General features: G+C 41.1%; 1 protein-coding gene across 22 annotated transcripts in view; it reads right to left on the reverse strand.

Moving 5' to 3' along the window:
* Positions 1–25589, reverse strand: part of kcnma1a (potassium large conductance calcium-activated channel, subfamily M, alpha member 1a) — a 283780-nt gene that overhangs the window by 48510 nt on the left and 209681 nt on the right. For 5 of the 22 annotated variants that reach the window (XM_029698736.1, XM_029698731.1, XM_029698743.1 and 2 more), the window contains exons 10-19: positions 25154–25264; positions 23548–23653; positions 23205–23287; positions 23053–23122; positions 22783–22938; positions 20250–20359; positions 18367–18435; positions 13589–13675; positions 13259–13335; positions 11601–11609 (exon numbers count right to left, since the gene is read on the reverse strand). In XM_029698736.1, the coding sequence (XP_029554596.1) occupies positions 11601–11609; positions 13259–13335; positions 13589–13675; positions 18367–18435; positions 20250–20359; positions 22783–22938; positions 23053–23122; positions 23205–23287; positions 23548–23653; positions 25154–25264 (878 nt within the window). Of the gene's footprint in view, positions 1–5945; positions 6120–11600; positions 11610–13258; positions 13336–13588; positions 13676–17528; positions 17541–18366; positions 18436–20249; positions 20360–22782; positions 22939–23052; positions 23123–23204; positions 23288–23547; positions 23654–25153; positions 25265–25589 lie in introns of all 22 variants that reach the window. The other 17 variants (XM_029698735.1, XM_029698730.1, XM_029698729.1 and 14 more) reach the window with 6 other exon arrangements.

Genomic DNA, 25589 nt, shown 5'->3' on the forward strand with positions numbered 1-25589 from the left:
CAACTCTCAAATTCATAGACATAGATGCAAGGACTGACCATCCATGATATCAAAATGATTGTATTAACAATGTTTTAAAGGTGCAATACGCAGAAATCGCAACACTATTTCCTGGTTGCTAAAATTCTAATAGTTCACCTAATTTCAATTCATGTGACAACACAAACAAGTGTAGAGAATCATTGTACTATCTAAACCGCTTGGAAATATATTTTAAATAACCAAATATATTGTATTTTCAGCTGTTTGAAGCTGGTGTACAAAATCCAAAGTAAAATACCTTAAGAACGGGAAACATAGAAATAGCACACATAGAACAGATATACTGCTTCTTAGGCTTGCTTTCAATGAGAATGTATATGTGAATTTGGTCGGGTCGCCCAAAACGTTACATATTGTAGCTTTAAGACTATATAGTGTTTGTTTACATTTTCTTTGTTTTTAACATTGGAGTAAAACATGCTTATATTTTTGGTTCTGATGGGGGTATAACAATTGAACTAAGGTCTTCCCTGTGGCTCAGTTGGTAGAGCATGGTGTTTGCAACGCCAGCATGGTGTGTGCAACGCCAGGGTTGTGGGTTCAATTCCCACGGGGGGCCAGTACAAAAACAAAATGCATGAAATTAAATGTATGTATTCACTACTGTAAGTCGCTCTGGATAAGAGCGTCTGCTAAATGACTAAAATGTAAATGTAAGCTCATGAGGCATTTATAAATTATATTCTTAAATAATCAATGGGTGCATATCATTAATTTATACATTGAGTGTACAAAACGTTTAAGAACGCCTTCCTAATATTGAGTTGCACCTCTCCCCTTTTGCCCTCAGAACAGCCTCAATTCATCGGAGCATTGACTCCACAAGGTGCTGAAACCGTTCCACAGGGATACTGGCCCATGTTGACGCCAATGCTTCCACGGTTGTGTCAAGTTGGCTGGATGTCCTTTGGGTGGTGGACCATTCTTGATTCACACGGGAAACCGTTGAGCGTGAAAAACACAGCAGTGTTGCAGTTCTTGATACAACCAGTGTGCACGGCATCTACTACCATACCCAATTCAAAGGCACTTGAATATTTTGTCTTGCTCATTTACCCTCTGAATGGCACACATACACAAAACATGTCTCAATTGTTAAAAATCCTTCTCTAATCTGTCTCCTCCCCTTCATCTACACTGATTGAAGTGGATTTAACAAGTGACATCAATAAGGGATTCACCTGGATTCACCTGGTCAGTCTATATCATGGAAAGGTGTTTATAATGTTTTATACACTCAGTGTAAGTCCAAAAATGTATGTAGTAACTGCAGATTTCCCCTTTAAAGCAGCAATCAGCAGTTGAAACAATAAAAAAGCGCCGGCCCAACACCATTTTTGTAAAAAGCTGAGGATGGGGCTGGAGAATGTAACCATTCTCAAATTCATAGAAAGAGCTACGGATGCAAGGACTGACCATTGGCTGAGGGAAATTGATGATAAAAATATTGTCGGAGCTGTTTTGTTAGACTTCTGTGCGGCTTTTGACATTATCGATCATAGTCTGCAGATGGAAAAAAGTATGTGTTATGGCTTTACGCCCCCTGCTATATTGTGGATAAAGAGTTAGCTGTCTAACAGAACACAGAGGGTGTTCTTTAATGGAAGCCTCACCAACATAATCCAGGTAGAATCAGGAATTCCCCAGGGCAGCTGTGTAGGCCCCTTTTTTCAATCTTTACCAATGACATGCCATTGGCCTTGAGTAAAGCCAGTGTGTCTATGTATGCGGATGACTCAACACTATACATGTCAGTTACTACAGCGAGTGAAATCACTGCAACACTTAAAAAGCTGCAGTTAGTTTCACAATGGGTGGCAAGGAATAAGTTAGTCCTAAATATTTCAAAAACTAAAAGCATTGTATTTGGTAAAAATCATTCACTAAACCCTAAACCTCAACTAAATCTTGTAATAAATAATGTAGAAAGCAAGTTGAGGTGACTAAACTGCTTGGAGCAACCCTGGATTGTAAACTGTCATTGTCAAAACATATTGATGCAACAGTAGCTAAGATGGGGAGAAGTCTGTCCATAATGAAGTGCTGCTCTGCCTTCTTAACAACAATATAAACATTGCAGGTCCTACAGGCTCTAGTTTTGTCGCACCTGGACTACTGTTCAGTCGTGTGGGCAGTTGCCACAAAAAGGGACCTCTGAAAATTACAATTGGCTCAGAACAGGGCAGCACAGCTGGCCCTTAAATGTACACGGACAGATAACATTAATAATATGCACGTACATCTCTCATGGCTCAAAGTGGAGGAGAGATTGACTTCATCACTACTTGTTTTTCTAAGAAGTGTTGACATGCTGAATGCACAGAAGTGTCTGTTTAAACTACTAGCACACAGCTCAGACACCCATGCAAACCCCACAAGACATGCCACCAGAGGTCTCTTCACAATTGCCAAGTGAACAGACTATGGTAGGTGCACAGAACTATATAGAGCCATGGCTACATGGAACTCTATTCCACATCAGGTAACTGATGCAAGCAGTAGAATCCGATTTAAAAAACTGATAAAAAGATACCTTATGGAACAGCAGGGACTGTGAAGAGACCCACACACAGGCACAGACACACATACACATGATAAGACATGCACTCTACACACAGATAATGTGATAGTAGAGTACTGGCCTGAGGGAACGCACTTAATGTGCTGGGAAAAGTGTCATGAAATGTAATGTCATGTAATATTTTCAATCTTGCTGGACTACAGGAAGAGTAGTGGCTGCCTTGGCTAATGGGGATCCTAAATAAATACAAATACTAAATACCATCCATGATATCAACATTATAGTTTTAATAACCATGTTTTGAGGCAATATGGTGTTCGTTTACATTGTTTACAAACGTAGTAAAACAAGCTTATATTTTGGGTTCTGCTGGGATAGGACAGTTAAACAAATCTCATGTGGCATTGATACACTTTATTCTTCAAGAATCAATGGGTACATATCAATTTATTAGTCCAAACATGGATGTAGCAACTGCTGATCGCCCCTTTAACGAGAACAAGAAAGATTTAGTCTTCCATGAAATCCTACGAGGGGCTGAGGGAGGAGAGAGATCAGTAACTACCCTAATAACCAGTAATTGGTGCAGAGGGAGAGTAGCGGCCCACCAACCTACAAGAGGCAAAACCAAACTCATCATCAGCCGGTTGACACTAATCTAGTCTGAGCTCACTTGCAGATGGTGGGAGGATAGTGAGGTGGAAATCATATGGGGCTAATTTCTCCCTTTTCCCCTCTATCCAATCACTGCTATTTCCCCTTCCCTCTATCCAATCACTGCCATCTCTCTTTACCCTCTATCCAATCACTGCTATTTCCCTTTACCACTGTCATCTCCCTTTCCCCTCTCTCCTCTGCCTGGGTCTTCTGATAGGTCAAGACAGCCCTAGAGGAGCAACAGAGGGCTTGTTCCCCATGCTTGTGAATGCAGCGCTAACTTGTTCAATCTGTTTCCACTAGCATTGCTACAAGCTCCAAAAATGCTAGCCAGGAGATTCTGGATGATGCTAAATAACCAGCAAACAAAACAAAAAAATGGTTTGAATGAAACACCCTCAGTAAGTTGCAGTAAGTTTTTTTTTTATCTATCCCTTTAAGGAAAGAACAAAACATGATCTTCTGGGTTCCTGATTACTGAGGAAGAGGAGAAAGTAATCTGATGGGACAAAGATCAAGTCTGGGAAAACAGAGAGGGAGTTACTTCATTTAATCCTGTGGAGTAGCTCGCTACTTAATTACAAGTCAATCCATACATGTTGGCTGGTTGGGGCTAGATGAGTATCATGGCTGAGGGTCACGATCCCAACTGGGTATAACTCAACGCTCATCATATTCATTGTTTTCTTATTGGAAGATTAACTGCTTTCCTAGGATGAAAAGAGATACACAATCAACTGTCAACAACTACAGACCACAACATTCTGACAGACAGTCATATTATCACATAGGGATCATGTAATAAGCCACGGTGAGAACGTTCAAGGGACATGTGGTGTAAAGCATGAATCGTAGTCTACAGACACTGAGACGATGTAGTCCGGGGTCCCACTGTGACATAGCTACATGACTCTGAGACCATCCGCGGGGGACACACAGCCCAAACATGCACCTAAACCACAATTCCAAACCAACACGTCTCCGGTACGCGTCCTCTATTCATTTGAATGTGTTGACAGTTGGAGAAACTGCTTGAGCTGCGCTGAGAATTCCAAAAGTATGAAAGCCAACAGTCCAATATTCTGGAACACTGCTGTGTGTATACGTACATGTTTTGGACTATGATAAACACTTAAGTCTGGCAATGAGGCTGTAAACACTGACATCATCATGACATCATCATGCACAACAGGGTGTGGCCACAAGGGAGGGTGTGATATTGTGAGAGCCAATAAATCACCCTTTGCTAAGCCCAACCCCTCTGGTTACGGTTGCTACCTCGCTCCTAATTGTCCCGGGAAGTCTAATTCCCAATTCAAAGAGAAAACCCCTCACAATGATCTCAAACTGTGTTTTTAATACACAATGAAATTAAACACTGACCACCCCATGCTAATCGGAAGACTTTCGGGAATGTTATGTTGGACTGTCATTACAATTGCTTCACGGGAACCTGGTAAAATTAAGTTTGTACTGTGGCTAGCCACCGGATGGCTCTGAATGCACTGTTAGCATGCAGTCAAAGCTACTAACTAATTTTGGAGCTAAGTAGTGCTGATGTTGACAGCAGTGAGTTATATTAATAATATAGCTAACTTAGCAAGTTAACATACATTTGGAGAATACAAGTTATATTAACTGGCTAGCTAGCTAACTAACGTTAGCAACATTTTCAACGTTGGTCAATGAGCGCTAGCAAGCTAACCAGCTAGCAAACAATGCAACAAAAGTATAATTTCGGATTCGTAAAAATACTCCAACAGGCACTGCATTTCAGGAATCACAGTCCCAAGTTCCCCTGGTGCACTGTTAAATTATTTAGTCATGTAAACAACTTGTTTTTTTTATGAACACCCTCCGCTTTTGCCATTGCCCTCATTGGCTTCCATACTTTGGAAATGAGAGCTTGTCCATGCTTTGGACTCAACCTTGGTTAGCAACAGTTGCTATCCACTGGAGCGCTGCAATGGGTTGCCTAAAATTCTGGGATGGGACTTAGCGAAGGGGGAATTGAAGTCTCTGTTGATGTAGGTAGGAGGTCATCCCATTGTGTATGATGATGTCATTTTGTTTAGTAGTATACCTTTAAGATGAACCCCATTTGATATGCTACATATCTACATTCTCTATTAATATCGCTCTATGAACATCACTCGAGCATGGCTCTTGTCCTGTGAGTTTGAAATATAATGATCAGGATCAGAACAGAAATACAGTTAGCAAGGAGGTTCCCCTAAAAGCATGGGATGCCGTCATAAATAAAGGAAGAGAAAACGACAACAAAAATAAATTAAAACTGTCATCAAGATATTGCATACAGTCAGAGATAAAGCATCCCTTCAACATAGTCACATTTTATACTGTATTAGAAACAATATAATACACCAAACACCAACTGTCTAATAACACAGTCACCACACAAGTGCTTGACTGATGTAGCATGCGCTAGCCACAGAGCTAACAGCTGCAGTAGAGCAGCACCACAAAGCAACACCACCACCACCACCACCCAATACAACCCACAGAAATAATAAGAATACATATTACTCAAATGAATGATACTACTACTAATAACAATAACAATAAATACATTTAAATAAGCCACGTGGACGACTTTACGTATAAAGCACATACAGTACACACATGTATACCTACACATGAAACACACACACATACAGGGCACACAACAGACATGTAACAACACGTGTTGGGCGGTATAACTTACAGGCACGTAAAGTGGTTGCGCAATCATGAACAGAGACAGAGGAGAGTGGGTAGGCCCTCTGTAGGGTGTCCATGTTACTATGTACACTGCCTGACATGCAAGAGCAGTCTCGCTCTGAACGGCCGCAATCAAAACAACATGCCAGTTTCATTTGTTTGTAGACGGACATCTTGGCTACAGTCATGTTTTGGGATGAGAGGAAGAGGAAAAGCAGCAGGTTAATGGCAAAAGGAGAAACACTCATGTTGGGAAGCCGGAAGGTTCCCCCATAAAGGAGATAATAAGTGCAAAGCCTTAGAAGCCAGCTCTAACTGACTTGAGACCCAACAAAAGACCGGTAATGGGCACCTAAAATGTGAGGGAGCTTCATACAGTGGGGTTCGAAATGATTGAGACTCTTGATAAAGATGAGCAAAAATAACTGTATAAAATACTGTACATTTAAATACTGAGCTATATTGTATGCTTAAAACAATTGGGAAATTATGTTATTTTATACTAATATAATTGCTCAGAGAAAGAGATTGTTAAATAAGTCATATTTTCTCTTAAAGGTAGGGGTCAAAATTATTGACACCCCTGTTTTCAATATCTTTCAATACCTCAAGCTTTGATTATTTGAGTTAGCTGTGTAGTACTACTGTAGGACAAAAACCAAAACGTGCACCCACGGGGGCCCCCAGGACCGGGTTTGGGAAACCAGAAACCATTCCTTCATACAGAATCCTTCCAGATCCTTGATATCCTTCATCAATTCAAACCACAGGATTTCAATGGGTTTCATGTCCGGAGACTTGCGATTGCAAAAATGTTGATTTTGTGGCCAATTCATAATTGGCTTATCACATACACAGCTCCTAGTTATATATACATATCTACTTCAATTACCTCTTACCCCTGCACATCGACTCGGTACTGGTACCCCGTGTATATAGCCAAGTTATCGTTATTCATTATGCATCTAGTATTACTTTTATTATTATGTGTTTTACTTTTCTATAACTTCTCTATTTTACTTCTCTCTTCATTATTGGGAAGGGCCCGTAAGTAAGCATGTCACAGTTAACCCACAGCTGTTGTTTACGAAGCATGTGATGAATAAAATTTGATTTGATTGATTTAAGCAGAAAATAACTTCATACCTACTGTAAAATATGGTGGTGGATCTTTGATGTTATGGGGCTATTTTGCTTCCACTGGTCCTGGGGCCCTTGTTAAGATCAATGACATCATGAACTTAACCCAGCACCAGGACATTTTAGCCAAAAACCTGGTTGCCTCTTCCAGCAAGACAATAACCCCAAGCACACAAAAAAATTCACAAAGAAATTATTAATTGGCCACAAAATCAACATTTTCCAATCGCCATCTCAGTCTCCAGATTTGAAACCCATTTGAAAACCTGTGGTTTCAATTGAAGAGGACAGTCCATTAGCGCACATTAAGGATATCAAGGATCTGGAAGGATTCTGTACGGAGGAATGGTCTAAGATCCCTCTTTTATCCTCGCAAGGTGAGGTATTGAAAGGTATTAAAAACAGGGGTGTCAATAATTTTGACCCCTCCCTTTTTGAGAAAAAAACGATTACTTGTTAAACAAAATCTATTTCTCTGAGCAATTGTATTAGTATAAAAAAATATAATTTCCCTTTTTTTGCGTACAATATAGATCAGTATTTTTGTTATTTATTTTATACAGTAATTTATCAAGGGTGTCAATAATTTTGGACCCCACAGTATACGGCTAGAGTGCCAAACTGCTTTTGGTTCTTTGCAGTAAGAATTGTGTGCAATATATTATCAAGGCCAAAAAAAGCTTTTTTCAAAGTTGTCCTAAATCTTGTTTTGATCAATAAAGTTTTGAACAATTTGAATGTTGTAGTCCAATTTAACTTGTAGTACAGATGGTCTTAGGCTCAAGGGTCAAGCTGTGTCCTAAGGCTGAAAATGCCATAACAGGTATACAGGCCAATATGACAGTGGGGGGAAGGGGGCAGGGGTAGATGGAAGGGGAGTCATTCTGGGGTAGTAGTGTAGCATGGGCAATGTCTTCAGCAGCAAACCTCCTAGAGACACATATTATTCCAATTAGAACAGAACAGATCATAACAACCTCTATGCGTCCGGCTAAAGGTGTGGATCACGTACCTGTATCCCTTCATGCAGGTGCAGCAGCCTTGGTCAAGGCATCATCACACTACTCTATTGGCTAGACTGGCCATACCATGCTAGTCTATAATACAAGAGTTTCACTAAACCAGCACTCCCCCAGAGAGTTTTGTGTATGTGTTTGCAAGTTACTGTGGATGTACATGGAGTACAGATTAACTCTCTTAATTTGACCCTGCTTCTCACAGCAGGAACAAATATCTTGCATGCAGCAACAGGAAACGTGAATTATTATGTGGATTATAATAAATGGAAATGTTTGTAGGGGGCGATACATTTTTCATTAGGGCAAATCAAGTCTGACATTTTAAAGTAGAAATTAAAAACTTTAGAAGCCCTTTTAAACCTTTGCATTTCCTGCTGCACAGAAAAATTATCTGTGACAACAGAGTGATCAAATTAAGATGGCAGATCTGTATGTCAAACATTTGAGGTGTGTGTGTGTGTACAGTAGAGGTCTTAACCCCAGGAGAAGTAGCGGTAGGTAGTGAAAGCCCCTCAGAGCAGCAGTTCTAGATTTCTGTAACTCTGGTTCCCATTCTCTCTATGCCACTAACTCACTCTAACACCCTCACAGAAACTCCGGCACTCTCTCGGAGGAGAACTGTAAGTCTACTTTTACTGTTTTAACATGTGTGGCTAGGAGCCCAAACGAGGTGGCAGGTTTCAGTTTGTGGCCAGAGAGAGAATGGGGAGCGAGGCCTGGCCCCAAACAGGGACTGTATCCTATAAACAGCATGCATAAGCGCTTTATAAGCATTCATAAGCACGCATAAAGAGATCACAGCGATTAAAGAGGGGTGGAGTGTGGTAACTGTTTACAGAGCAGAAACCGTTTTGGAGGCGTGACAGACATGCAGTGTGGCTTTCGTTTCATGCTGAACTCTGAGTTTTATTCTGAGTTCTTTCTAGGCTGGGCATTCAGTTGAACACAGTACTGTACATGTAGTTGTTGGTTAGCGAGACATGGGAGGGGGAGATGGAGAACACGACATGACAATTTGTTTGACTCAAATGACTTCACACATACCCGTTACCCTGATCTACTACAATACGGACTACAGTGTCCCTTTTAGGACATTCTTCACTACAAGAGTCCACAAGAACATGAATGTCTTTGTACATTTTGTCAAAGAAAGGTGATTGTTAACACACACAGGCACACAAAACTGCGCTGTATCTTTTGTTTGTGGTTCTAGAAATAAAAGTATGTTTTCGTATGTCCCATTCAACATTACACCTGACAAAACGTACAAAGACCAAGTCATCATGAAGCCAGTATTGAAAATTGATAGTGAGAAGGATGTCCTAAAATGTACACCTGACGAACGGACATTGATCCTCTTAAGTGAAAGACAACCCTATTCAGCAAGAACTCGATGAGCATTGTTGACTTTGAATAGTAAATCAAACTTAGTCATATTATATTAACAGTCATAATATATTAACATATGTATACTTATCGAAAACAACCAAACTAAAACCACTTTTAAACTCTTCAGTTATTGTACCATGTTGCAAAGCACAAATGGAAATAGAGGAATGCGTAACACAAAGAACAGTTTTCCCTTGAAATACTCACTTTGTGTTCAGACATCTTCAACCAACCAAACCAAACCATCAAACATTGCACACCATAAAACCAACCTGGACTCAGAGGTAGATGTAGCATAGTAAAAGTAAATTCGATCCACTCCAATTTGTATGATATGTTACATTTCATATGGTAGTTATTCATTTGAGGATGTCCATCATCCATTTCTTATGATAAGTAACGAATTCCAATTCGTATTATATGTTCCGAATTGAATTTCGTACAATATGTTACGAATTGCAATTTGTACAATAAGTTCCAAATTTGCAAAAACATATGACGTTACGAATTCCAATTTGTTGTAGCTAGGCTAGGGGTTAAGGTTAGGGTTAAAGTTAGCTAACATGCTAAGTAGTTGCAAAGTAGATAAAAAGTAGTAAGTAGTTGCAAATTAGCTAAAATTATCAAGTTGTCCGTGATGAGATTTGAACACGCTAGACGTTGGCATTATACGCCCACCCTTCCACACCGACCAACCACCCACTTTCGCCTTAAGTAATCTTTTGTCTTATGTGACCATACCAAACGTAACAAATCACACTAATTCAAATGTCCCGGATTTACTTTTACTATGTTATGTCTAGACTATGAGACCAGGCTGCATAAAACACAGCCAAGGGTTAATTTATGCAATGATGAAACTAAAGTAAGACAACTTTTCCCTTTAAGATTTGTATGACAACTACTGTAAAGGTTAAGCTACACCTACAGTTAACTGCAACCATAGAGATATTACCATTACTAGTACAGTAACTCCATTCAAATCAATGGGTCTGTGATGGTTGGACCGGCGTCCATATTGAGTATACCCATGAGTGTTCCAGTCAAATTGCACGTTTTTACCATTCTAGTATAACAGTCTATGACTGAAACACCCTGTTGCTCATCATATTCTGGCTGAATAGGTTTCTGAGGATGTGTGTCAGTTTCCTTCAATAGGCTACATTCAGGACTGTGATACATGGCCATCTAGTGGCCAAATGGCAGTACAACATTGGCGCTGAAAATAACTGTCTAATGAAGCTGTTTTCTTTCACTCAGGCCACTGAGGGCAGTGAGTAAAAAAGGGCCTGATGACCATATAGAATTGAAATGCAGTGGGGCTGGGGGCGACGACATTTCAATTCTAAATGCACTGATGAACTCTGTGTAATGGTATGACTGGAGCTGGGCAGAGGACCAGAGCACTGGGGGGCGGGGAAGGGACCAGAAGCAGTGAGGGGGGTACGACCAGATTGTTTTGATTGTGTTTTGCAACATTGCTCAATAAGCTGAAATATTTTAAGAACTTCCCACAAGAACACTTTACGCTTTTCAGAAAAAACAGCAGTGTGCAAAAATCACTAAAAAAAATCTCAAAAAAATCCATGACTAACGTTACCTATATCAATCTGTGTGTTTGATATTTCAGATTGTCACCACACCCATTTACAACTTTCTCAGAGCGTGACATTAGAGAGAGGAGGTAAGGAGGACTTAAGGACAGCTGATGACAAAGTTTTAGGATTGGGTTTCTAATACAGATCTGTTCAGTTTAACAACCAAATATTGCGGCATACATACGTTTTTGAAGTGAGTCGAAGAGAGTTCATCTACTTCTATGATTAAAATCACTCTCCACTGTCATCTGAAATGAGTCTGAGGCTGGGCTAGACTATGGGCCTATGAGGAGACACACTAGACAATCAGATGCTGGTTTGAGTTAGGGTTCTGCTGTATTCCTTCAGGCCTGGTCTGAGGCAGGACAGTGTAAAGATGAGAGGCGAGGAGAGGGATGCAAATGCTACACTGGTAACATGCAACATAGAATACAGTATACTATTGGCCGAGAAAGAGAAAAGACACTTGCACTGCACTCTGGGTAGGAGGGAACCCGTGTTTGTTTTACTCACAATAAATCACTACCAGAGAGTGGTTAAAATAAAGAAGTGGTGTTTCCCGGCGGCAGCAGGGGAAGGAAATAACATTAAAAAAATGTCAATGGTCATAAAAACATGGAAAAAATAAACAACAATAACAACAGAAACAAAACAGAACTAACAGAAGACAAACTTCCATTCTAGTAATGGAACGGTCATCTCTCTAAATGGGGCCCTCCTGCTGGTAATAAAACAGTATGGATGGAGATACAGAAACCCAAAATAATCTAGAATATAACTGTCTTGTTTCAGGTACAGTAAATCTAGTGGACCAATGCATGATTACCAATTACACTATAGGGCCAACCCAAATCATACTGTGCTGGCTTGGATACATTATGTTCACATTGTCCTTTCCAGCACGGTTCCAGCAACTGTAGTGGATATGTAACCAGGCCAGCCTAGTACAGCTCGGCTTGCCTTGTCTCAGTTATACTGTGAATCAGACAATACAGGTCTCTGGTTCTCTCTACCTGACAGACTACGGGGCCTTTAGTGTGAATAATTGAGATGACACAGACAAAGGGAAAGGATGTTGGAGATCATGTGTTTGGGCATAGGCTGCTTACTGTAACTGTTGCTGACCTTTCTAGATGTACAGAGACTACAGGACACTCAATTATTTAACATGCTAACATGTTGGGACAAGTGCCCATGTAGGTCAGGTAGTAATAAGGCCCTGCCTCTGAATAAATGCTTTCAAATCAGGCTATTCAGAAAGTAAACCAAAAATACAAAATATTATTTTCCTACTTCCTGAATTAACTGAATTGAAATTGAATTGAACCCAACCCTGGTACATATTCTCTAATTCCCAGTCTGACCAATAGTAATATTAAGTCATATTCTAAGTCATTCACTGCTGAAGATGTTTTTGGTGGAATGCCTGGCCCAATAAGGCGCTCTGATTCTGTATGGTTGGGCCAATAGGGAGTCTGGTTGTCTGACCCAATGACCCCTGAGCAGAGGAAAGCCATTGGCTCATTTATTCTTCCACCTGACTGAGGTCATTACCTCTGCCTGTGTCACAGAGTCACTATGGCGATCTGACAGCCTCCTTCTGCTCAGCTACTCCTGTCATTCTACCTCTCCCTGACACTCACTTACTCCATCATTAGCATACCGATGTAGAACTCCCACTCTTTCTTTCTCTCTTTGCCGGTCTTCTCGCTTTCTTTCTCTCTCTTTTTCTCCCTCCAGACTTCAGTCCACCCTTCTAGCTAGTTTCATCAATATGATAAACTCTTCACATGATAGGTATACATATTCACAATAAAAAAGAAATGAAATGAAAAAAATCTAACATGTTCACAATGTTGCCTGTACTGTTCTCTTGGATTGAGAAAATAATACCATAACACATTGATTTCAGATCATACCACAATGAAGGTTTGAAAGTTGTGATTACAGTTGATACACTCAAAAGAGACTCAAGGTAATCACTGGGGCAATTTCCATTTCCATTTTATCACTGTAAAAGGACATTCCTATGAGAAACAGTAAGGGATATGACAATCTGTATTATAGCACATCCTAGTCATACTTCAGAGACATTGGGGGGTAGGGGAGGGGTTGGGGGGTCATGAGAGGGGTGGGTGGTGGTGTTGTGGACGGGGAGTAGCTGTACTCACGTCGTTTGCAACCGCACTTTTTGATCCGTTTAGGGTCTGTGATGTCATCGTGACAAGCTTTGCAGTAGAAAAATGCTCTGGGGGAAACAGCAGCATAGACATTTATTATCTTGGTTTGCAACTTACACCAATTGAGTTCTACCCATTCCACCAGGCTGAGCTGTGAGCTGGCTTTTACCAGCTGGCTTTTACTTTTACCAATGATATTTATGGAAGTTTAATGTCTAATCGCTTTGTACAGTATGGTGACCTTTTTAGCCACCAAGAGAGTGAAAATAGAAAACACAGACAAGGCCTTAAATTGAGACTGTGGCCTTTTTCTGCCATTACCTCTTTACTTCTTTGGCGTCGCTGGCGATGAAAAACCCCAGAGTTCCTTCCTGCATCTTTACGTGGTTCCCCGGGTTGATGAGGATGCTGGGTAATGGGAGAGATAGATGACATCACGCTCTGTAGGCGCTGTTAAGGCCGTTAGAGTCACACTCACGCGCTAATCAAGAGGAATGGTACACACACACACACACACCATCAACCCTCTAGCTGGAGCTATACTACTACAGCCAGCGATTTAGAATGGCCTGATTGGATTGGTCAAAGGAATCACAGCTTCTGCAGTCTCCAGTTTGTTTGGAGAGTGGTATGGAATGGAAGTACTGTAAATGCTATCAGTGTGAGCTAGTAGGCCACTGTATGGAGGTGGGTATTTGTTCAAGTGTTATTGTGTCAAAAAACACCTTGCTTCTTCCATTGTTTCCTTGTTAAGCCACCTTCTCTGAGGCTACTCACACAGATGGACAGAATGTGCAACAGCATGAGTTGGTTCGTACATTTAATATTTTTTCTTTTTCACCATGGTTCTGATTGGCTTGGATGGGGTTTGGGGCAGGGTTAGGAGGGATGTGTGTGTGTGTGTGTGTGTGTGGGGGGGGAAGAATTAAAATTGTTGTTATGGAGTGGTTTCAGTCTCAGAAGTCAGAGCCAATCAGCTATCAGAATGATGTAACGGGCGTGTTACACTACAGTTAGATACTGTTACCTGGGTTAGTACTGGACAGTGGAAGGCAAGGGAATGAACAGCCCTCGGACTAAGACTACAGAGGAATAGGAATCATCTGCTATAGGCTTAAGTGTTGTTATATAATGTATTATAGTATTGTTATAGTACTGCTAAAGTACTGCTTTAGTGTATTATAGTATTGTTATAGCACTGCTTTAGGGTATTATAGTATTGTTATAGTACTGCTACAGTACTGCTTTAATGTATTATAGTATTGTTATAGCACTGCTTTAGTGTATTATAGTATTGTTATAGTACTGCTACAGTACTGCTTTAGGGTATTATAGTATTGTTATTGTACTGCTACAGTACTGCTTTAGGGTATTATAGTATTGTTATAGTACTGTTACAGAACTGCTTTAGGGTATTATAGTATTGTTATAGTACTGCTACAGTACTGCTTTAGTGTATTATAGTATTGTTATAGCACTGCTTTAGGGTATTATAGTATTGTTATAGTACTGCTACAGTACTGCTTTAGTGTATTATAGTATTGTTATAGCACTGCTTTAGTGTATTATAGTATTGTTATAGTACTGCTACAGTACTGCTTTAGGGTATTATAGTATTGTTATAGTACTGCTTTAGGGTATTATAGTATTGTTATAGTACTGTTACAGAACTGCTTTAGGGTATTATAGTATTGTTATAGTACTGCTACAGTACTGCTTTAGGATGTTATAGTATTGTTATAGTACTGCTACAGTACTGCTTTAGGGTATTATAGTATTGTTATAGTACTGCTACAGTACTGCTTTAGGGTATTATAGTATTGTTATAGTACTGCTACAGTACTGCTTTAGGGTATTTGAACTAAGAAATGTGATATGATTACATTATCAGTGTCCATGTTGATTTATTAGGGAGAACAAATTAATAACCAAGAAGCTGAGGGAAAATGTCCATGTAATGTTATCTAATGGATAAGTAATATTCATACTCAGATTCATTCTGACCCCTAACACTGTAACCCCTAACCTCACAGACCCTAAAACTGTATCCTCAAACATATGTCAACAGTAAAGAAGATGATGTAGATTAGGATGGTGTTTGTGTGTGTAGGGTGCCTGTATGGACTGGCTGTATCATTCCCCCTGAATTAGACAGACGAGAGTGGACGACACACACGCACATACGCCCAGTTCATTAATGGTTACCTGTGGGTAGGAATCATCAATGATGGGAGTGCAGACAGACTAACAAACGGAACACACAGACGGACAGTCAGGGGACGACACCCCTGGCCTCCGAGCCCAGACGAAAGGGAAATGAATAATACTTTACTTTAGGAATACTTTCCTAACTTATTTTGATAATACTTAACAAATATTTTACTTCTTATTTTATGAATACTATACTTTGCCAATAGTTTAGTTTACTTTATTATACTTATGCTTTATTATACTTTACTAAGGCTTCATTTTACTAATCCTGTGTTTTACTAATACTTCATTCTACTTTATTCACCTTTTAATCTACTAATACGTTATTTTACTTTACCGACTCTTTAATTTACTAAAACTTTATTTTATCAACTCTTTAATTTATTAATTATTCACTGTCATTCAATGTTCGGCCTTTATACATTAAACGTTTTTAGGTTTTGGTACTGTTTAGACAGATTTTAGACAACTTCTCTATAGCAACATTATACTGTGTAAAAGTGCACACAGGCTCAGAAAATAGCTCTGGGCTCTACAATCTTTCCTCTGGGCTCTACAAACAACATACTTAAACAATAAGGGGGGCGATTGGATCAATTATAAAGCTGTAATCGATAGCAACAGCAAAATAACATGATATTCTGCTAAACTTAAGTTTAGAGTTGCCCTATTGAGCTTTATATCAGATAGAATGGCCCCAGAGCAGAAAACAGGAATCACGTTTGACATGCCGTTTCGGGAAAATACAAAAACTAACAAAGCCACTACAAAAAAACACATTGCTGCCGAAATCTGAGATTTCACATAGTTTACACATTTCAGATCTAATAACAAAGAAATTAAACAAAATGTAATTTTCTCCAATTATGCATAGAGGCCCAAACTGTATCAAAACCTCATATTGTGAGCAACAAGGCAAGCATCCCATATGATAGAGTGTTATTACATGCAGTTACCAAACAGTGTGAGTAGGACACTTGTAAAACAGACCAGGCATAGCCACTGCAGTACAGATAAAGAGACAGGTACGTAGATGCAGACTGTTGCAGTAACTTCTGTGCAGTTGGATTGTTTTCTTAAACACCAAACTGACAGGAAGTGACCTCACTTGATAACATCTACTCAGAGACTCACAGGTATGGGGGTACATGGTGACTGACACACACACAAGCTTACGCACACACACACGCACACTCAAGCACAGAAAGCAAACCGTATCCACACACATATGACAAAACAGTAAGAAAGGGATGAAATGCAAGTATGAAGATGATTTGCAGCACCCATGGAAAACGTGGCCTAAAAACTCTATTGGATAAATGTTAAGTTATCCAAAGTTAATGGTTCCATGCCTTGAATAAGATATGACATGGCTTAACAAATGCTGTTGGTATCGTAAAAATCTATAAAACATGCATTTGTGTCAAACTGCAATGACATAATCAATCCATCGATTCCATAATATTGCAGAAATGTGCAACAAATCAACAATAGCCTTATTGATCATAAACCCTTCTGGGGTTCAGACATCAACAATCTGTTTCATGACTGATACATGAGATGACACTATCAAAACGATAATAATATGAAGTAGTGTTGTGATGATGAGCATAGCACAAAAACAAACAAACACCCGGAAAGAAAATGATAATCAGTTTGGCAAAGTTCACACACAGTTACGACTGACGGAGGACACTGAAAAAGATCTGGCGGGAGAAAGAAATGAAGCAGAACGACTGAAACGCGAGACAGAAAGAAACTCAAAACGGGAGGTAAAAATGGAGGAGATGGTGTTAGCCTGGGCACGTCGACAACATCAGACAAATCAACAAGAGTTACAAACGAGTCAAATTCAACTATCCTCTCTCTGCCTGCAAAGAAGTTAGTGCATTAGGCACAAGGAACAGAATCAAATATAGAGTGAGACATTGGCCCATTTTGATATAGGGTTTGGAAATGGATCCTTAGGAAACATGACCCAAAGTCAGCAGCTCTAAAGTGGTGGCGATAGGGTTGAAGTTTGGAGGGAAAGATAAGGAAGAGGGCATACCGCTTTCGGCTTCTGCAAACAACAAGAAAAAAACCCCAAATCAAACAGTTGTTATTAACATAAAAGGAGAGATGAAAAATCAGATTATGAATGTGTCTCAATATGTCTCAATTGGCTGTCCTTCTACCTTCTGCTGGGGAAATGAAAGTGCTTGCTGTATGTAGCACTCTGTGAAAAAGTTGAAGACCTTCATATCACTTAGCAAACTAGAAGGTTGATGATCTAGAAGAGCTGATCTTATTACACATATTGCATCTGTGAAATAATTGACTTCTGCTATCAGAGAGATATGCAGTTCAGATGGCACTGAGAATGGTGGCACTATGTAGTGGAAAAAAGCCTGGCATGACCAAAAGAAAAGCCTCACGATACCATGTCCAGGTGCAAGCACACTACAAAAAGGCTGAGCAAAAGTTTAAAAAGAAATGTTTTTCAAAATATATAACAAGCTAGTTAGACATTACTATATTATGAAATCACTATAGAAGAAGTAAAAACACAACTAAAACAACTCTACTGTAAATGCATTATTTGCACAAAACCAGTTCACACTGCTGTTGGCGTTGGGTGGGTGGGATTTAGCAATTTATGGTAAGTGAAATATAGTAGTATTTCATGTTAATAGTTAGCAAGTTAATAGTACCATATAGCGTTAATGGTTTTCATGGTTCAACACAGAGACAACTATTTACAGATAAATCTTGAACGACATCCTAAGATTTAAAAAGGTTCTGGGATGTTACAGACAGAGAGGTCCAGTGGTGATACACAGAACAAGAGCAGCCATGTAGTCCTGTACAACACAGAGAGAAACAGAGAGAAACACAGAGACACCAACCTGCTCTCTCCCAGCTCCGACTTGTTCTCGATGGCGATAAGCAACAGCTTCAGCTTCACGTAGCACAGCCTGACACAGACAGACACACAGACACACACAGAGGATTGTAAGGGAATGGTATGCCTCTTCAAGGTTCTACATTATATAGCTACTATTTCAACATTACCAATAGTTTCAAATTAAAATGTTCCTTTTCTTTTATATTAATTTACTCTTAATGTCAATGTCCTCCTCTATCTACCAACTATTCTTCAGCAGTTGTAGCAGTACCAGAACAGTGGTTGTAGCAGTACCAGGGACAGAACAGCGGTTGTAGCAGTACCAGGGACAGAACAGCGGTTGTAGCAGTACCAGGGACAGAACAGCGGTTGTAGCAGTACCAGGGACAGAACAGCGGTTGTAGCAGTACCAGGGACAGAACAGCGGTTGTAGCAGTACCAGGGACAGAACAGCGGTTGTAGCAGTACCAGGGACAGAACAGCGGTTGTAGCAGTACCAGGGACAGAACAGCGGTTGTAGCAGTACCAGGGACAGAACAGCGGTTGTAGCAGTACCAGGGACAGAACAGTGGTTGTAGCAGTACCAGGGACAGAACAGTGGTTGTAGCAGTACCAGGGACAGAACAGTGGTTGTAGCAGTACCAGGGACAGAACAGCGGTTGTAGCAGTACCAGGGACAGAACAGAGGTTGTAGCAGTTCCAGGGACAGAACAGCGGTTGTAGCAGTACCAGGGACAGAACAGCGGTTGTAGCAGTACCAGAACAGTGGTTGTAGCAGTACCAGGGACAGAACAGCGGTTGTAGCAGTACCAGAACAGCGGTTGTAGCAGTACCAGGGACAGAACAGCGGTTGTAGCAGTACCAAGGACAGAACAGCGGTTGTAGCAGTACCAGGGACAGAACAGCGGTTGTAGCAGTACCAGGGACAGAACAGCGGTTGTAGCAGTACCAGGGACAGAACAGCGGTTGTAGCAGTACCAGGGACAGAACAGCGGTTGTAGCAGTACCAGGGACAGAACAGCGGGGTTAGCAGTACCAGGGACAGAACAGCGGTTGTAGCAGTACCAGGGACAGAACAGCGGTTGTAGCAGTACCAGGGACAGAACAGCGGTTGTAGCAGTACCAGGGACAGAACAGCGGTTGTAGCAGTACCAGGGACAGAACAGCGGTTGTAGCAGTACCAGAACAGCGGTTGTAGCAGTACCAGGGACAGAACAGCGGTTGTAACAGTACCAGGGACAGAACAGCGGTTGTAGCAGTACCAGGGACAGAACAGTGGTTGTAGCAGTACCAGGGACAGAACAGTGGTTGTAGCAGTACCAGGGACAGAACAGTGGTTGTAGCAGTACCAGGGACAGAACAGTGGTTGTAGCAGTACCAGGGACAGAACAGCGGTTGTAGCAGTACCAGGGACAGAACAGCGGTTGTAGCAGTACCAGGGACAGAACAGTGGTTGTAGCAGTACCAGGGACAGAACAGCGGTTGTAGCAGTACCAGGGACAGAACAGCGGTTGTAGCAGTACCAGGGACAGAACAGCGGTTGTAGCAGTACCAGGGACAGAACAGCGGGGTTAGCAGTACCAGGGACAGAACAGCGGTTGTAGCAGTACCAGGGACAGAACAGCGGTTGTAGCAGTACCAGAACAGCGGTTGTAGCAGTACCAGGGACAGAACAGCGGTTGTAGCAGTACCAGGGACAGAACAGCGGGGTTAGCAGTACCAGGGACAGAACAGCAGTTGTAGCAGTACCAGAACAGCGGTTGTAGCAGTACCAGGGACAGAACAGTGGTTGTACAGTAGCAGTAAAACAGAGCAGCAGAATGTAGCAGAGAGAGTTACCCATACTGGCCCAAGGACTAGATCACTGTGGTGTGTCATACTTACTCACAGACTGCTGGGAAGGAGAGCCCCACAAAGGCACTGGACAGATACTCTGTGTACATCTCATTAGCTACCCCTTCTAAATAGTACTTCTGCCATGTATCCTCTTCAATCTGAGAAGCAACAAGCACAACATACATATATACATATGTAAAGATACATATAAATACATATATAAATACGTAAAGATACATATAAATACATATATAAATACATAAAGACACATAAAGACATATAAAAATACGTATACAAATTGAAATTGTGTATAGTAGTAACTTGAGCACAGTTATAAGCCCCTTATAAGCCCATCCTCAATAGCAGTCTCTTAGTGATGGAGGAGAAGACACTTGAACTGCAGACACACTCAGATCCTTAGACCCATTATGAAACTTTCTCCATGTCTCTTTATCATAACTCCACCCCATCCTGACTGCTATACAGGCTTTAATATGGGACTCAGAACACACTTCCTCTATAACTAACACACACACCTCGCCTGTTTGGGGTAAGAGCAATTGGTCAGGCATCTTTAGGGGAACACTAATCGAGGGGATCCTGCAGAGATGGCATCCCTTATATTGTGTGTGTGTGTGTGTGTGTATTTTTCGGTCTCTCATTAGCACCTTTCACTAACTTTCTGGTTCTCTACCTGTTTCAATCACCTGTGATGACAAATTGCCATGACGACGGCCTATTATTGCCCTGGTAACAAAACAAAGCCTGATGAACTTCATCCAGATCTGACCAGACATCCCTCCTTTCCCATTCACACACAGGCTCATTACAGATGTCTGCAGCAGAATGTGTCAGAACTGACCTATTTCTCCATGATGTGTACCAAAAGGCACCCTATTCCCTATATAGCGCTATGGGCCCTGGTCAAAAGTAGTGCACTAAATAGGGAATAGGGTGCCATTTGGAACGTATTCTCTGTAATTACCTAGTAAGAGTTGTGCTGAGAAAAGCTGTCGGACACATCGCTCTTCGCCTCGTTAAGAAGCCTCACAATAATCGGTCCTCAAGTGCAACCCACCAGGCAATATAAGCATTCCGTTTGTAGCGTTATGCATTTAGGTTCATGTTTATGGAGGTCTCTAAGTCTAAGGCATGCTGACAGAATCAGAAGAGACCACCTCTATTACAGACCTATTTTAATTACTCCTGTCCTCTCTCAACCGCACAATGGTGCCATTCAAAACGGATCATATTAGCATTTATGATAGATTTCGAATAATTTCATGTTCTTCGGTCATTCATTTTGACATCGACTTTCTGTTGCCAACTATTTTAATAATATACAGTATTCCGTGTGTATTCATCCTGCTATTAAACCAGAGATGGTATGATTTGAATATAGTGTTTTAGTTTACTGTTTTTGTTGAAAAACGACCAACTTTGAGTGAAGCAAAGGCGTGCTGACTTGGTGACAGTATATCATGTACAATTTGTTTCACTAGGCTTGGCCTAGCACGAGTTCTGACTGACTAGGGCTGTACTGCTTCACAACTCATCAAATAATGGTAACAATGATACTGTACGTCTTCAATTCTTCCTCTCATGTGAAGTGATTCCTCCCTTCTTTGTCAGATGTTCATGCAGGCTGCATCATATCCACTGAGCTGCCATAGACGATGAGGGATGACTTTCCTAAAAGCTTTGCAGCTGTCATATGGTAGATGATGAAAGCCGAACGTTTTAAATCCCTCTTTAACGAGGGCAATGCCTTTTCATTCACAGCTTAGATTCCCGTTTATGTTTCAGCGTCGATAGTCCATCTTTTCTACATTTCTTAGTCTATGTTTTCATACAGGAAATATGGCCAGCAGATGTTTCTTCTCCATCCTGACCTCGTCAGCCAGCTCATTATAAACTTCTCCATGATCTTTCATATAGAGGAGCACCTCTGCGATGCTGAGTGCCAAAGATCCTACAGATTATATACGATAAACCAGACTGACTGAAAGACCATTACGATTCTGAATGATATGACTCCCTCAGAGATGTCTCACTCAGCAGACCAGAGCTCAGTCCTCCCATGGAATCACTTACACTATCTATCATGTAGTACTACAGTAAATACCAAAGTAAAACAACATTGTGAAAAGGTTGTGTTAATGTTACCTTACTGTTATTGTGTCAATGTTACCTCTTATGACAGACCTCATTGTGAAAAGGTTGTGTTAGGGCTAGATTCAATCCAATCACCCCTTTTCGGCTATTTTGAAGGCAAGCTTTACAAGTTTGCGGAGACCGCATTCACCTTAAACACTGCATGGCTCAAACGGAAATTACCCTTAAATATCAATCATGCTATAACGTGGATCTTCTGCGGACCAGATTGAATCTAGGCCTTAATGTTACCTTACTGTTATTGTGTCAACGTTATCTCGATGGCAGACATTGTGAAAAGGTTGCGTTAATGTTACCGTACTGACATTGCGTCAAATAATTTGTGCTAATGTTCCCTTACTGACATTGTTAGGTTGATGAAAGAGATGATTGTGAAAAGGTCATGTTAATGTTGTATCAACGGTACCTCGATGAAAGACCTCATGGAGAAGAGGTTGGCCAGCATGGTGGAGAGGCCCTGGGCTAGACAGCTCTGAGCTATGAAGCCAGCCTTCAGCTCTGCTAGACAGATAGCATCATCACCCTCCTTCCAGTTCCAGCTAGGAATGTTGAGCAGGTGAGCCTACACACACACACACACACATATTACACATCTCCCTTCTCCAAAGACATTTGAACCATAGTTATCATTATGTTTATCATTGCAGGAAGCGTAGGAGTGACGTGCTGACCCTACCTTGTTATGGTATTGTAACATCTGAGTGATAATTCGTATCTTGGGGGAATAGTTCTTGATAGAGATGACCCTACAAATTCAAAAACAAAATATTGAACACATACTGTAAACAGTCCTCTCTCCTGATTTTTTATCATCATTATCATCATTACCTCATGATGTTGGAGGCATCTTCAGCATCGGGATCTGGACAGTATTTATTAGCCAGAATCAGACAGGCGTCTGCTGACTCAATCTATACAGAGAACGATAAAGAGTTAGAGAATACACAGCAGAAAGCCTCTCACCATCATATATTCATATTTAAACCCAAGACTGATCTTCGTCAGGTCAAAGCAAAGGTCCAACTTGGATTGAAACGTTGTCACTCTTAGATGGTGGGATCAGGAGCATTGGCCTTTTTAGTATTTTCTTGTTTTCACGCACAGCCTTTCACCCTGTAACTACAGTACGGTGTAATATGGTTTATAACAGCAGTACACGCTAGTACAGTACCTTCACTCGGGCCAGATCGTGAGGGTTGAGAACAGATCCCTGGTAGAACTCTACCTGGGTAAAGTGGCGTTTGAACAAGGCTTCCAGCTCAAGATTAGGGGAAATACTACAGGAACAGAGAGAGAGAGAGAGTGTGAAAGAGAAAGAGAGAGAGAGAGAGAGAGAGAGAGAGTGCAAGGACATATACATGTTGGGATTTGAAGTTTTTAACTAATGAAGCAGAAATTCTTTCCGAGTGACTCACAAGCAGTGTGCTCTGTACTGTACTCAATCAAGGGGTTGGATCCCATAGAAAAAAGACATACACTACATGACCAAAAGTATGTGGACACCTGCTAGTCGAACATCTCATTCCAAAATCACGGGCATTTATATGGAGTTGGATCCCCCTTCGTTGTTATAACAGCCTCCACTCTTCTGGGAAGGCTTTCCACAGGATATTGGAACATTGGTGCGGGGACTTGCTTCCATTCAACCACAAGAGCATTAGTGAGGTCGGCCACTGATGTTGGGTGATTAGGCCTGGCTTGCAGTCGGCGTTCCAATTCATCCCAAAGGCCAGTCAAGTTCTTCCATACCGATCTCGACAAACCATTTCTGTATTGACCTCGCTTTGTGCACGGGGGCATTGTCATGCAAACAGGAAAGGGCCTTCCCCCAAACTGTTGCCACAAAGTTGGAAGCACAGAATCGTCTAGAATGCCAGTGTATGCTGTAGTGTTACGATTTCCCTGCACTGTAACTAAGCGACCTAGCCCGAACCATGAAAAAGAGCCCCAGACCATTATTACTCCACCAAACTTTACAATTGGCACTATGCATTCGTGCAGGTAGTGTTCTCCTGGCATCCACCAAACCCAGATTTGTCTGTTGGACTGCCAGATGGTGAAGTGTGATTCATCACTCCAGAGAATGTGTTTCCATTGCAGCGAGCTTTACACCACTCTAGCCGACGCTTGGCATTGCGCATGGTGATCTTAGGCTTGTGTGCGGCTGCTCGGACATGGAAACCCATTTCATGAAGTTCCAGTCGAACAGTTATTGTGCTGATTTGTAACTCGTAGTGAGTGTTGCAACCGAGGACAGATGATTTTTACGTGCTTCGCGCTTCTGCACTCAGCAGTCCCGTTCTGTGAGCTTGTGTGGCCTACCACTTTGCAGCTGAACCGTTGTTGCTCTTAGACATTTCCACTTCACAATATCAGCACTTTCAGCTGATTGGGGAAGCTCTAACAGGGCAGAAATTTGACGAACTTGTTGGAAAGGTGGCATCCTATGACGGTGCCACGTTGAAAGTCACTGAGCTCTTCAGTACGAGCCATTCTACTGGCAATGTTTGTCTATGGAGATTGCATGACGGTGTTGTGGCTGAATTATCCGAATCCACTAATTTGAAGGGGTGTCCACATAGTTTTGTATATATAGTGTAGATATGTTATGCATACTTTAGAAATACATTAGACCACACATTTTGTTTTAAAAAAGGGGGGGATCATGAGAGAAAGAATAGAGAAAAATACAATTTCCTATGCTTTATGTTTATATTATTTCATGTTTAACTATGCTATGTAATGGTTTAAAGTCAGGGAGTGAAACATGTACTTACTTATGGAGAAAAACAATTTCTACATTGACATCATCCCTGTCCTTGTGTAGGAAGTCTTTGAGGAAGTTGGAGACACTTTCGAGCGTTATATGACCACAGACCACAATGTGCCTGGAGAAAGGGGGGGGGTGAAATCAACTTGAGCAAGGCAACATAAATCACAACTAACACAGGAATGCCTCGAAAAGAACAAACACATCATACCAAAGCACTCTCAACTCTAATTCCCAATAAAAAAACTATTTGTTTCAGAAAAATGTATTCTGAAAACTAGACATGACTTTTGGTGGTGTTGTTTTTTCAGTAAAAGAAAACAAATCCCCACAAGAGTGAAAAACGTAGTTTCCCCCTCCTTGTATGGAAAAATCCAACATGACGTGTGCAACCAAACCCTGAACTTTGAACCACTTTAAGGAGACCTAAAATATAATCCTAC

This window comes from Salmo trutta, chromosome 18, assembly GCF_901001165.1.
Source record: "Salmo trutta chromosome 18, fSalTru1.1, whole genome shotgun sequence".
NCBI lineage: Eukaryota > Metazoa > Chordata > Actinopteri > Salmoniformes > Salmonidae > Salmo > Salmo trutta.